We start from the raw sequence: 13,396 nt of genomic DNA on the forward strand, positions 1-13,396 counted from the left end.
GTGGCCGGTTCCCGCATCGCAGCGACAATGGCGGCTGGATCCGGCGGCGCATAAAAAATGGCACCCGATTGCCGCGGCGCACCAGGCGGCGCGTTGGCGGGAATTATGGTTTTGGCGGGATTCGCGATGTCGGCGATCCCGCGGTTTTGGCGAAAATCACCGCCCGCCGAGTGTACGCGGTCCCCCACCTCTGCCAAAGCGACGGCGAGCTGCGCCATCGTGAGCTGCAGCGTCTCCAGCCTGGCCGCGATGGCGCACCACTCGTCCGACGGCGGCGCGGCAGCTCCCCCGACCGCCGCCTCTTCTGGCCCCGAATGGACCATCTCCACGGGGAACATCACCGGGCCCCCGGTCTCCGGGATCTTCGCCAGCTCGCCGACATCCTTGTCGCCCTGGTGCACCCTAGGCGTAGTCTTTCGTTTCGCGCCGGATCTAGGCATTGCGGCGCGTAACAAAACCACTTCTGGCACCAGATGTTGAGGTGCAACTGACAACATGGACACGGTTCTTTAGTAGTGGCTGATGCCAAGGTTTATTAAGGGCTACTGCCGGTAACTTATTAAAGGCTTACGCCCAACAGGTGACAACCCTAATATCTCCCCAGGGGAAAGGGTACTGGGAGGTCCCTAGCTCCACCCAGGCTATACGTGATCTCCCCCCCCAGCACCGACCGAGGGATCACCCAACTCGGTCGGCCGGGTGAAGTATCACACTCGCCTGGCGCTGATTCCCCCTACCCTGGATCCCGACCCCCCAACTCTCTCCGTTCCTGGCCCTTCGCGACGACCCCCTCTACGTCACGGGTTCCCCCTTATATATCCCCCGTAACTTCTGACATCATCCCTTTTCACCCCCCTGAGTGACATGACGTCTTCCACTACTCCTCTACACTAGGAAAGAATTGGCCACGTCTATTTACCCTCAAACAAATCGGTGTGCTGTACTAGTAAATAATTGGCCACATCTATTTACCCTCAAACACATTGGTGTGCTGTACTAGTAAAGAATTGGCCACGTTCTATTTACCCTCAAACGCACCGGTGTGCTGTACTAGTAAGGAATTGGCCACGTTCAATTTACCCTCAAACATACCGGTGTGCTGTACTAGTAAGGAATTGGCCACGTTCTATTTATGTGACACCATACCAATTGGTTGGCGGGTTTAACGACACTTATATTGAAGTGATCTCACCCAGAAAATAAAACCGTATGGATATATAACTGTCTTGGTACGAAGCGTACCAAATGCCACTAGGTTTGTATTTAAATTCTAGTATGCATTATCTCCACAAGGGTGCACACACACACATACATTGTACCCAGGTTCAATGATATTTTATCGCAAAGAGAAACATACTCTTTGGTTCTTTTGGTAAAGTCACGTAGGTAATAAAATAAAATAAATCACGACATTTCGATTGCAACACAAGCAATCATCATCATCATCAGGTAGGAAAACCATGCATTGTTAGCCCAATTAGATATTAGACGACAAACTGATTCATCTTCATCGCACTTGTGGTGGTCACGTGACTGATAGGCGTGACCAGGTTGTGATTCGCCGTGGACGTTGATTTATTGGATACGTTATCGGAGCCATTGGCGATGATGGCTTCTGCCTTTTGGCAGCACAGGATTCGCTGCAAAGTGGCGACCATCTCTTCGTCCCGAATCAAGTAGATGATGGGGTTCATGGCGGAGTTGAGCTCCGCTATGAGCAAGAAGTACTTATCAAAGCCCAGGACATTGCAGTCCGAGCAGAACGAATCCAGCAGCAGAATCACCAGGCCTGGCGTCCAGCACACGATGAAGGCTCCTGAGAGGCGACGGCACGAGACACACGAGTCAGGCATTTTGATAGCAACGTATGAAACAAGATCAGCGTTGTTCCCTGAAAACCGTGGAAGGTCAAGGCGCAACCCTGCAATGGCTTGCTCCACGACTGCTGCAAGGAGGGCCCCTCCACTAGAGGAGAACTGTGGAGAGGCCCTTTAGAGGCTTCTTTTCCCACCTGCTTTTCCACCGTTGGCCAGACGAGGAACCACACTTTACCTCGCCACACCCAGACCTGCCGATCGACAAACTGTGGCTAGACCCCTACGTACTGCCGGGTGGACAGAGGCGATGGGGGGGGGGAGATAAAAAAAAACTTTGCCCCGTTGTTTCAACCGCTGTGCTAGAATAGTCGTCGTACGAATGATAATTCGCAGGCATTCGTCAATCCTCTGCCTACTTCAACCTAGCCGGTGCAGTTTGGTGAAACGACTGGGGAGGTGCCGCACCTGGTGCCGATAACGACTCGCCACCGTTAGCCGTGGTTCGAAATCGAACAGCAGTCGCTGGGTTCATAGCGCCAGTACGCTAACCACTGGGCCACTGTTTCCCCTAAAGCTGTTCGGCATGCGATATGAGCCATGAATGTTGCCCACAACCAAAATCACCCAGAGAACATTCACAAAATCCGATCAGAAGCTGAGCAGAGTGTTGAGCCAAGACGGTGCTTGGTTAGGCGACTGTCACGCACGTCAGATTGATGTAGCCTGCCCCGGAGGCTACATGGTGGCCAGTGCAACAATCTCCATTGTTGTACTACACTTTCTATGCTCCCACGTCTATTTACCCCACCTTTACACAACCCACACTACAAAATGACTCCCTACACATGCACCGGATCGACACAAGGGGCTGTACACACACACACGCTCGAAGACGAATGTGAATCGTGTTGTCGAATATGAGCACCTGCTGCCCAGACCCACAACACTTACCCAACATGATGGTGACCGTTATGAGCAAGCTCATGGTGGCCTTTTTCCTCTGGGTGGACCTGGAGGTATTCGGCGGCACGGGTATTGTGTTCCTCCACACGTGCACGAAGATGTGACCGTAGAGTCCCACCATGATCAGGAATGTGGAGAGATTGGAGCCGGCCCAGAAGATGACGTAGCTGGTGCTGTACAGGGGCGCCATGGTGGAGCATGTGCTGATGTTGCAGATGCAGTTCCAGCCCATGCTGGGAATGGCACCGGTGATGATGGACACGAGCCAGATGATCGCAATGACGACCGCAACGCGCCGCTCGCTCATCCGCGAATGCATCTGCATCCGGAACACCGTGATGTGCCGCTCTATGGCTATGGCCAGGAGGCTGGCAACGGAGGCCGTGAGGCTCGTGTTGATCAGCCCCTCGCGTAGCATCCAGGTCGGCAGCGACAGCTTGTGAGTGTTGGGTCCCGTGTTGAACATCAGGTAGACGTACGCCGCTCCCGCAAAGAAATCCGCCACGGCCAGGTTGGCCATGAGGAAGTAGATGGGGTGGTGGCGTTTCTTGTTGATGTATACGGCGAGCATGACGAGGACGTTGGCCAGCATGATGAAGAGGCACATGGTGATGCCGAGCACCATGACCAGCATGCTGGTGCCAGACCACTCGTCATACAGCGGCCTTTTTATGTTGGTGTAGAAGAAGGTGATCGTCTCATTGTGGTGGCAGCTGCCGTCCATCTCGTTCTCGCGTTTTGTTTCCCACGCCGACACCCACCTGCAAAGCGAAGATTCATTAAAGAGAAACGTTACACTCTTGTCCCGAACCAAATGTTTTTAAATGGACCGATTAATATTTAAAAAAGGCGAATTGAGTATTGTTTTTTGCCGTGTAGTCAAGTTACAAGGTAATTCATGAGGCGGCTATATTGTGCTATGAAAGACGACTGTTGCCTGAAACATCGCCTGTTAGATGTTTTGTCCGTTTTTAAGGTCCACGGTGTTATTATGACAAACTTGTGGAGTTGTTATTTTGTTATTTGTATATCTCATCTTACACAGATGAACACAACAACAATAACATTGTACGTGATATGTGCTGACTATATAATAATTTACAGCTCTCGTTTCAACCCAATGATGGACGAAAGCGCCCCCCCCCCCCCAGCATGCTGTGTCACTCGAAGGGCCATCTGATGAGTGGAATAATTAATCAGTGTGGGTCAGCGACAGCGAGGGGCTCACGACTGGTCCGCATGTCACTCGTTACGGATGTCAGATGCGTCTGGGGATCGAACCCAGGTTGCCAGGTTCGGAGCGCTGCGCGCTACCCACTGTGCCACCGCTCTACCCCACGCTGTATTATAGTATACTGGGTCGTTGTCAACAATGCATTAAAAGAGCTGTTGCTATACAATTACATCTCGATAGCGTTCCTTCTGTGAGCGTCATAATCATAGACAATTGCACAATCTTATTATTTGCACTGGCGTCCGTGACTGATTGTCCTATGTAATGACCCCCACGGGAATGTGGAATTTCCACCACTGGCTCAGGGTCGCGAAAAGAGGTGATCACATCTGGGCACACTCCCTATACACGTACGTACACGCGTGTACAAGTATAGGCACTCTCGCATCATACATGTACAGTCCGGTTTAATTCCACTGCTGGATGAGGACCTCCGCACGTCTTGTGCGTCGGGTCGAGAGCGATATTTCACCATACTTCACCACGCTGGTCAGCGGGGGTTGTGGTGAAGGTGGTGGTCAACCATCCAAAGCACTTCAGAGAAATCCTGCTTAGCTTACAAAATCGGAAAAGACTGCGTGCATTGTGAGTGAGTTGGTCAAAGGCTACGTTGACATTCCCACACTCACATTGCTTGTAATTTAGGAAGGAATGCCACGTTACATATGACAATGTCATGGTTTATATTGCAGATTGTCTTCACGTTGGAGTTGGGGACACAATCAAAGGGGCTTGAACCGCAATCGGCCCTGTGGCAAGGGTTGAGAGGGCTGAGAGGAGAAGCAGACAGAGAAGGCCGTGAGTGTGAAGGTGAGCCCCGGTTACTTGTGGCGTTCACACTCTATGCAAACGCTGCACAATAATAATGAACGCAATGCAAACCTAACAGAATCCTGTAGGCTGTACGTAGGGACGTGAGTAGCATCGCTACGGAGTGTTTGTACGATGTGAGGGCACGGACCTCGACACTAGGCCTCGGCAAGGCAAGTGAACAAAAACAACGAGCCTACCTTTACCTTTTGACTAACCCCTCGGCACGTCGAAACCTTTAACCCTTTACCCCGGTAAAAACAAGGAGTAAATTACCTCACCTCGCCGAGGCCTCCTCTGCAGGGAGTTGACGGAAGAGCGCCCTGCCTGCACGTGACAGCCCAGGCGAGTTCAGGAGGCCCGAATGTCAGGGCCCGGGGACACGTGACGCGGGAGGCGTGGCCGGGGGCGGAGCTCGGGGGAGGACAAGAGGAAAGGGGGCGGAGCAGAGGGCTCAGTCCACGTGTCCTGATCCACTACAGCCTATACAGTATACAGTGTTTACACTATAGTATACACTATAGAATAATAGTATATATACATACTGTGTACACTATAGTATACACTATAGCCTATATATACACGTGTACCAAGGCCGTGTGAGTCTGTGGGTCTCTGTGTGAGTGTGTGGGTCTATGTGTGAGTCTGTGGGTCTCTGTGAGTCTTTGTGTGAGCCTGTGGATCCTTGTGTGAGTCGGTGGGTCTCTGTGTGAGTCTGTGGGACTCTGTGTGAGTCTGTGGGTCTCTGTGTGAATGTGTGGGTCTCTTTGTGTGTGGGTCTCTGTACGAGTCTGTAGGTCTCTGTGTGAGTGTGTGGTGTTTTTGTGTGAGTCTCCGGTCTCTGTGTGAGTCTCCGGGTCTCTGTGTGAGTCTCTGTGTGAGTCTGTGGGTCTCTGTGTGAGTCTGTGGATCCCTGTGTGAGTCTGTGGGTCTCTGTGTGAGTTTGTGGGTTCGTGTGAGTCTCTGTGTGAGTGTGCAGGTCTCTGTGTGAGTCTGTGGGTCTCTGTATGAGTCTGTGGGTCTCTGTGTGAGTCTTTGGGTCTCTCTGTGAGTCTGTGGGTTCGTGTAAGTCTCTGTGTGAGTGTGCGGGTCTCTATGTGAGTCTGTGGGTCTCTGTGTGAGTCTGTGGGTCTCTGTGTGAGTCTTTGGGTCTCTCTGTGAGTCTGTGGGTTCGTGTAAGTCTCTGTGTGAGTGTGCGGGTCTCTATGTGAGTCTGTGGGTCTCTGTGTGAGTCTGTGGGTCTCTGTGTGCGTCTGTGGGTCTCTGTGTGAGTCTGTGGGTGTCTGTGTGAATGTGTGGGTCTTTGTGTGTGTGGGTCTCTGTACGAGTGTGTAGGTCTCTGTGTGTGTGTGGTGTTTTTGTGTGAGTCTCCGGGTCTCTGTGTGAGTCTCTGTGTGAGTCTGTGGGTCTCTGTGTGCGTCTGTGGGTCTCTGTGTGAGTCTGTGGGTCTCTGTGTGAATGTGTGGGTCTCTGTGTGTGTGGGTCTCTGTACGAGTGTGTAGGTCTCTGTGTGTGTGTGGTGTTTTTGTGTGAGTCTCCGGGTCTCTGTGTGAGTCTCTGTGTGAGTCTGTGGGTCTCTGTGTGCGTCTGTGGGTCTCTGTGTGAGTCTGTGGGTCTCTGTGTGAATGTGTGGGTCTATGTGTGTGTGGGTCTCTTTACGAGTGTGTAGGTCTCTGTGTGTGTGTGGTGTTTTTGTGTGAGTCTCCGGGTCTCTGTGTGAGTCTCTGTGTGAGTCTGTGGGTCTCTGTGTGAGTCTGTGGGTCTCTGTGTGAGTCTGTGGATCTCTATGTGAGTCTGTGGGTCTCTGTGTGAGTTTGTGGGTTCGTGTGAGTCTCTGTGTGAGTGTGCAGGTCTCTGTGTGAGTCTGTGGGTCTCTGTGTGAATGTGTGGGTCTCTCTGTGTGTGGGTCTCTGTACGAGTCTGTAGGTCTCTGTGTGAGTGTGTGGTGTTTTTGTGTGAGTCTCCGGGTCTCTGTATGAGTCTTTGGGTCTCTGTGTGAGTCTGTGGGTCTCTCTGTGAGTCTGTGGGTTTCTGTGTGAGTCTGTGGGTCTCTGTGTGAGACTGTGGGTCTCTGTGTGAGTCTGTGGGTCTCTGTGTGAGTCTTTGGGTTATTCTGAGTCTTTGGGTCTCTGTGTGAGTCTGCGGGTCTCTGTGAGTCTGTGGGTCTCTGTGTGAGTCTGTAGATCCATGTATGAGTCTGTGGGTCTCTGTGTGAGTATGTGGGTCTATGTGTGAGTCTGTGGGTCTCTGTGTGAGTATCTGTGTGAGTCTGTGAATCCATGTTTGAGTCTGTGGGTGTCTGTGTGAGTCTGTGTGAGTGTGGGTCTCTGTGTGAGTCTGTGGGTCTCTGTGTGAGTCTGTGGGTCTCTGTGTGAGTCTGTGGGTCTCTGTGTGAGGCTGTGGGTCTCTGTGTGAGTCTGTGGGTCTCTGTGTGAGTCTGCGGGTTCTTGTGAGTCTGTGGGTCTCTGTGTGAGTCTGTGGGTTCGTGTGAGTCTCTGTGTGAGTGTGTGGGTCTCTGTGTGAGTCTGTGGGTTCTTGTGAGTCTGTGGGTCTCTGTGTGAGTCTGTGGGTTCGTGTGAGTCTCTATGTGAGTGTGTGGGTCTCTGTGTGAATGTGTGGGTCTCTGTGTGTGTGGGTCTCTGTACGAGTGTGTAGGTCTCTGTGTGTGTGTGGTGTTTTTGTGTGAGTCTCCGGGTCTCTGTGTGAGTCTCTGTGTGAGTCTGTGGGTCTCTGTGTGAGTCTGTGGGTCTCTGTGTGAGTCTGTGGATCTCTTTGTGAGTCTGTGGGTCTCTGTGTGAGTTTGTGGGTTCGTGTGAGTCTCTGTGAGTGTGCAGGTCTCTGTGTGAGTCTGTGGGTCTCTGTGTGAGTCTGTGGGTTCGTGTAAGTCTCTATGTGAGTGTGCGGGTCTCTGTGTGAGTCTGTGGATCCATGTGTGAGTCTGTGGGTTCGTGTGAGTCTGTGGGTTCGTGTGAGTCTCTATGTGAGTCTGTGGGTATCTGTGTGAATGTGTGGGTCTCTCTGTGTGTGGGTCTCTGTACGAGTCTGTAGGTCTCTGTGTGAGTGTGTGGTGTTTTTGTGTGAGTCTCCGGGTCTCTGTATGAGTCTTTGGGTCTCTGTGTGAGTCTGTGGGTCTCTGTGTGAGTCTGTGGGTTTCTGTGTGAGTCTGTGGGTCTCTGTGTGAGGCTGTGGGTCTCTGTGTGAGTCTGTGGGTCTCTGTGTGAGTCATTGGGTTATTGTGAGTCTGTGGGTCTCTGTGTGAGTCTGCGGGTCTCTGTGAGTCTGTGGGTGTCTGTGTGAGTCTGTGTGAGTGTGGGTCTCTGTGTGAGTCTGTGGGTCTCTGTGTGAGTCTGTGGGTCTTTGTGTGAGTCTGTGGGTCTCTGTGTGAGGCTGTGGGTCTCTGTGTGAGTCTGTGGGTCTCTGTGTGAGTCTGCGGGTTCTTGTGAGTCTGTGGGTCTCTGTGTGAGTCTGTGGGTTCGTGTGAGTCTCTGTGTGAGTGTGTGGGTCTCTGTGTGAGTCTGTGGGTTCTTGTGAGTCTGTGGGTGTCTGTGTGAGTCTGTGTGAGTGTGGGTCTCTGTGTGAGTCTGTGGGTCTCTGTGTGAGTCTGTGGGTCTTTGTGTGAGTCTGTGGGTCTCTGTGTGAGGCTGTGGGTCTCTGTGTGAGTCTGTGGGTCTCTGTGTGAGTCTGCGGGTTCTTGTGAGTCTGTGGGTCTCTGTGTGAGTCTGTGGGTTCGTGTGAGTCTCTATGTGAGTGTGTGGGTCTCTGTGTGCGTCTGTGGGTCTCTGTGTGAGTCTGTAGATTCATGTTTGAGGCTGTGGGTCTCTGTGGGAGTCTGTGGGTCTCTATGTGAGTCGGTGGGTCTCTGTGTGAGTGTGTGGGTCTATTTGTGAGTCTGTGGGTGTCTGTGTGAGTCTGTTTGAGTCTGTGGGTTCGTGTGAGTCTCCGGGTCTCTGTGTGAGTCTGTGGGTCTCGGTGTGAGTCTGTGGGTCTATGTGTGAGTCTATGGGTCTCTGTGTGAGTGAGTCTGTGGGTCTCTGTTTGAGTCCATGGGTCTCTGTGTGAGTGTGTGGGTCTCTGTGTGAGTCTCCGGGTCTCTGTGTGAGTCTGTGGGTCTCTGTGCGTCTCTGTGTGAGTCTGTGGGTCTATGTGTGAGTCTGTGGGTCTCTGTGTGAGTGAGTCTGTGGGTCTCTGTGTGAGTCCATGGGTCTTTGTGTGAGTGTGTGGATGCATACTCTTTGGTTCTATTGGGTAAAGTCACGTAGGTGAAAATAAAATAACAAAAAATCACGACGTTTCGGCCACAACATAAGCGGCCTTCATCAGGTGAAGGGACGAGACTGTCTGGAGGACAGCGCTGGAGTGAGAGAAGCCACGCTTAGATCACGACCTTTAAGCTGTGTGAGAAGAAAAACACAAAGCGCCTTGACAAAAGAATTAGCATTTAATTTAGCATTGAAATGGCTCATTGAAATAGCTAAGTTAAAGTATACACATCCGCAGAGGTACCCCTTGACAAAGGAATTAGCATAGAATTTAGCATTGAAATTGCTGAGTGATTAGCTTGTAACTGGTCACAGAAATAGCTATGTTAAAGTCAGAGCATATACATTCACCGAGGCACCTAGTACTCATCAAAGAGGAGAATTTAACGAAACACAACCACGCTCAGACAGCGGACCTTTAAACTGTGTGCGAGCAAACAGGGTGTTCTGACAAAGAAATTAGCATAAAAATTAGCATTTGATTGGCGGATTTTAGGAAAGAGGTGGTGTACGTGCCGGTGGACTTGCCGTTTGGCGCAGGGGGGGGGGGGAGTTTACCTATTGATGGTGTGAAAATTCCCTTTTCACACCATCAATAGGTAAACTCCCCCTCCCCCCCTTCCCCCCCGCGCCAAACAGCAAGTCCACCGGCACGTACACCACCTCTTTCCTAAAATCCACCAATCAAATGCTAATTTTTATGCTAATTTCTTTGTCAGAACACCTTGTTTGCTCGCACACAGTTTAAAGGTCCGCTGTCTGAGCGTGGTTGTGTTTCGCTAAATTCTCCTGTTTGATGAGTACTAGGTGCCTCGCTGAATGTATATGCTCTGACTTTAACAAAGCTATTTCTGTGACCAGTTACAAGCTAATCACTCAGCTATTTCAATGCTAAATTCTATGCTAATTCCTTTGTCAAGGGGTACCTCTGCGGATGTGTATACTTTAACTTAGCTATTTCAATGAGCCATTTCAATACTAAATTAAATGCTAATTCTTTTGTCAAGGCGCTTTGTGTTTTTCTTCTCACACAGCTTAAAGGTCGTGATCTAAGCGTGGCTTCTCTCACTCCAGCGCTGTCCTCCAGACAGTCTCATCCCTTCACCTGATGAAGGCCGCTTGTGTTGTGGCCGAAACGTCGTGATTTTTTGTTATTTTATTTTCACCTACGTGACTTTACCCAATAGAACCAAAGAGTATGGATCCTAGCTGTCACGAAAGCTTTAAATCTAGAAGTGTCTGGATGGTCTGACTTAGTCCACTAGGGGGCGGTAGGGCGCCACCCCACCAGGCAGCTGGACATGAGAATGATTTTTCGAATAAAAAAGACTTTACTATAACCGTTGTTGTGTTGACATAACTTAAAACTATAATCATTCTTTCAACGTGAATTGCCCGAGTAACATTTTTAGTAGTTCGTATTAGAAACCGCCGCTGCAACGCCGCGCGGTCTGATTTGTACCTCGTGGGAGGTCTCGAGACCTTTTACCATGGGGTTTATATATTGCAGAACTAATGGACAACCTGAAGTGCATTTCTAGGAGAAAGACCCAGACCAGCCTGTGCATTATGCCTCAAGTTACGTTCGTGTCAAATGAAGACTTGATTTTACAATTTTTAATTTACTGAAATAAGTTTTGATCAAATTAATGTACTTTTTAATCACAAGTATGTTTGTTCTGTTCTGTATATACATGGACACAGTTCAACATTCAAAGCATTACAAGGCACAATATCCTCTAAATGCAATGGGTTTTATTCCGCTCTTTGGCTTTTACAAGCAGCCACTTGTGAGCCCCGTATTTAGACCGCTTCGAATCACACCTTGGCACAGTAATGAGCAATGTCACCCAATTCTGTCAAATGCGGTGTCCAACGTTTTGCCCCACGTGCCGTCGTCAGGTGCTGCCAGCCCACATCACCGTCTGTTGTAACGAGAATGGCCCTTGCAGATCGATCCCAACCAGCTGATTCGTCCGACTGACGCGGAACGGCCTCAGGGGTACCTGGTATCGCGCTGGTTTCGGCCCGCATTGCTGACACGCGCGGCAGCCCTGCACCCAGGCGGCCACGTCTGGTGCTAACTTGGGCCAGAGATACTGGCGACGCAGGGTCTCCCGAGTGCACCGTTCCTCATCATGGCCCCCGAGCGGGTGGTCGTGCACCAGTCTTAGCAGCTGGGGTCGCACCTGGGCGGGAACACAGATGCACCCAGGCTGGCCGGCTTCGGTTAGCACGCACAACCGGGCATACAAACCACTCCAGGGTCCTGGTAGGGCGTCCCTCTTCTCCCGTAGGGCCGCTTCCACCGCCGCCAGATCTGGATTCCGCAGCTGGGTCCGTCTCAGCTGCTTGTCGTCCAGGCCCGGGAAGGCGCAGCCGACGTCCTCCTGGATCCGATCGGGTGGGGTTGAGCGATCCGTCAGGCCCCGGGGTGTGGGCCCCGTGCCTCCCGGGCGGTCCTCCGGGTCCCTGGTTCCTCCTGCCGGGGTCTCTGTTGCACATACTGCACTCTCTCCCGCGAGGGGGGTTTTAGTTTTGGCGCGCCCTCTGGGGCCCGCTGCTTGCCAGCAGCATCCCTCCGCGAAGCATGGGCAGGCTTCCCCCGTCCTTGTCTCGGCGCACACCGCGGGTCGCCTCGACAAGGCGTCTGTGTTGGTGTGCATACGCCCAGCACGGTACTCGATTTGCAGGTTGTACTCCTGCAGCTGCGCCAGCCATCGGGCCATCTGCCCCCACGGTTCCTTGAATGTAAGGAGGAACTGTAGGGCATAATGGTCAGTGTGTACCCGACATTTTCTGCCATACAAGTACGGCCGGAACTGTTTACATGCGAAGATCACGGCATACAGTTCTTGACGGGTCACACAATAGTTCAGCTCGGCCCCGCTCAGGGTCCGGCTGGCATATGCGATGACTCGCTCTGTCCCATCCTGCACCTGCGACAGCACCGTGCCCAGCCCACTGCCGCAGGCGTCGGTGTCCAAAATAAAGTCAGTGGTGAAATCGGGGAAAGCCAGGGTGGGAGTGTGGGTGAGGTGGTCTTTGAGGGTGGTGTCTTATTTTTGCGTGGGGTAACGCTCCGCGGGTTCGTACCGCTTCCGACACCAATATGCGGGGGCTGCTGCCCCCCGCCTCCTTCGTTTCATTCTCGCTACTACCCCCCGACTGCTCTGTCGGGTTCGGGCTACTGACCTCCAATTCCTCACCCCCCTGTACCCCCGACTTTGCTGCTGCCCGCGTAGGCATGATTCAATTAGTGGGGCCGCCTGCTTTATGCTTACGACGCTCTACGCGGCTCAGTGGCGGACGCGCTGCTGTGAGCACGCCCGCGAAGTAAAACCCCGTCTCGTGCGTAAACAAAAGGGTACAGCGCGCCGACGCGTGACTCTGCGGCTGGCGCTTAGCCCCCCGGGATCTGTTCGTGCACACGCCCTACGTGCCCAGGCACTAACCAACCCGGCTCTGCTACCTGCCTGGCTCCGTACACCAATCACACGTGAGGAACTTGGGGTTAGGGGTTAGAGGGCAGGGGTGTTCACCGTGCGCGCACTGCTGATTGGAGGGAGTCACTCCGCCCCGATTTAAAGGCCGTCTAAACAGCCGCGTGTGTATGCGAACACTAGGCGCTTCACCCTCCTCTTCGCCGTAAACAGCCGCGCATGCACGCGAACGCAAGGCACTCCACCCTCCTCTTCACACTCACAAAGACCACACGAGACCGTTTATACTCTACTGGCTATTTTATTCCCCGTGAGTAACTCGCTAAACTACGCGTGATTGTGTGGGTCAGCAGACCCTAACTAGCCTATCCTTCGTGGATCCTGGACTCAATTTATCCTGCCTGGCGCTCCACTTTCTACCCTCTGACTAATTAGCCCAAACTCACCTCTCTCTTACTTACGCTTACTTCCAATCTGATGCGCCGGAAGCTGTAGAAGGGCGATGCTGTGGGTTGTCCCCATGGAGGATTGTGCCTGGCTGCGTTGAAGCTCGTCACACGGACGACTCGAACGGCTGGCTCCAACACCCCGCTGACTTCGATGGCTTGAAGGAAGGACTCTGATCTTCTTCTTTGTTTTTTTCGGTAAAGTCACGTGGAATGAGAATAAAATAATAAATTGATAAAATAAAATAACACAATAATATTCTCACGACGTTTCAGCCACAACACAAGCGGCCTTCATCAGGTGAAGGGACAAGACTGTCTGGTAGGACAGCGCTGGAGTGAAAAAAACACGCTCAGATCACGACCTTTAAGCTGTGTGAGAGGAAACAAAGCGCCTTGACAAAGGAATTAGCATATAATTTAG

General features: G+C 52.1%; 1 protein-coding gene across 1 annotated transcript; it reads right to left on the reverse strand.

Annotated features, from left to right (window-relative positions):
* Positions 1 to 510: 510 nt before the first annotated feature.
* Positions 511 to 5,174, reverse strand: LOC142909276 (lysophosphatidic acid receptor 1-A-like). Its single transcript, XM_076059703.1, has 3 exons — positions 5,106 to 5,174; positions 2,769 to 3,541; positions 511 to 1,816 (listed from the first exon to the last, which is right to left on the reverse strand). The coding sequence occupies exons 2-3, from the start codon at positions 3,502 to 3,504 to the stop codon at positions 1,485 to 1,487; spliced, it is 1,068 nt and encodes a 355-aa protein (XP_075915818.1). The 5' UTR covers positions 3,505 to 3,541; positions 5,106 to 5,174; the 3' UTR covers positions 511 to 1,484.
* Positions 5,175 to 13,396: the final 8,222 nt, after the last annotated feature.

This window comes from Petromyzon marinus, unplaced genomic scaffold (genome assembly GCF_048934315.1).
Source record: "Petromyzon marinus isolate PM22_M1 ecotype Great Lakes invasive population unplaced genomic scaffold, UKy_Petmar_22M1.pri1.0 PM_G_Scaffold_114, whole genome shotgun sequence".
Lineage (NCBI taxonomy): Eukaryota > Metazoa > Chordata > Hyperoartia > Petromyzontiformes > Petromyzontidae > Petromyzon > Petromyzon marinus.

What these genes read in the sequence shown, in the direction of transcription:
- LOC142909276 (XM_076059703.1), bottom strand. Translation starts at nt 3,504, where the DNA reads ATGGACGGCAGCTGCCACCACAATGAGACGATCACCTTCTTCTACACC. An exon ending in AACGGTCACCATCATGTTGG is followed by an intron (nt 1,817 to 2,768) that starts GTAAGTGTTGTG and finishes GTCGCCTCTCAG; the next exon opens with GAGCCTTCATCGTGTGCTGG.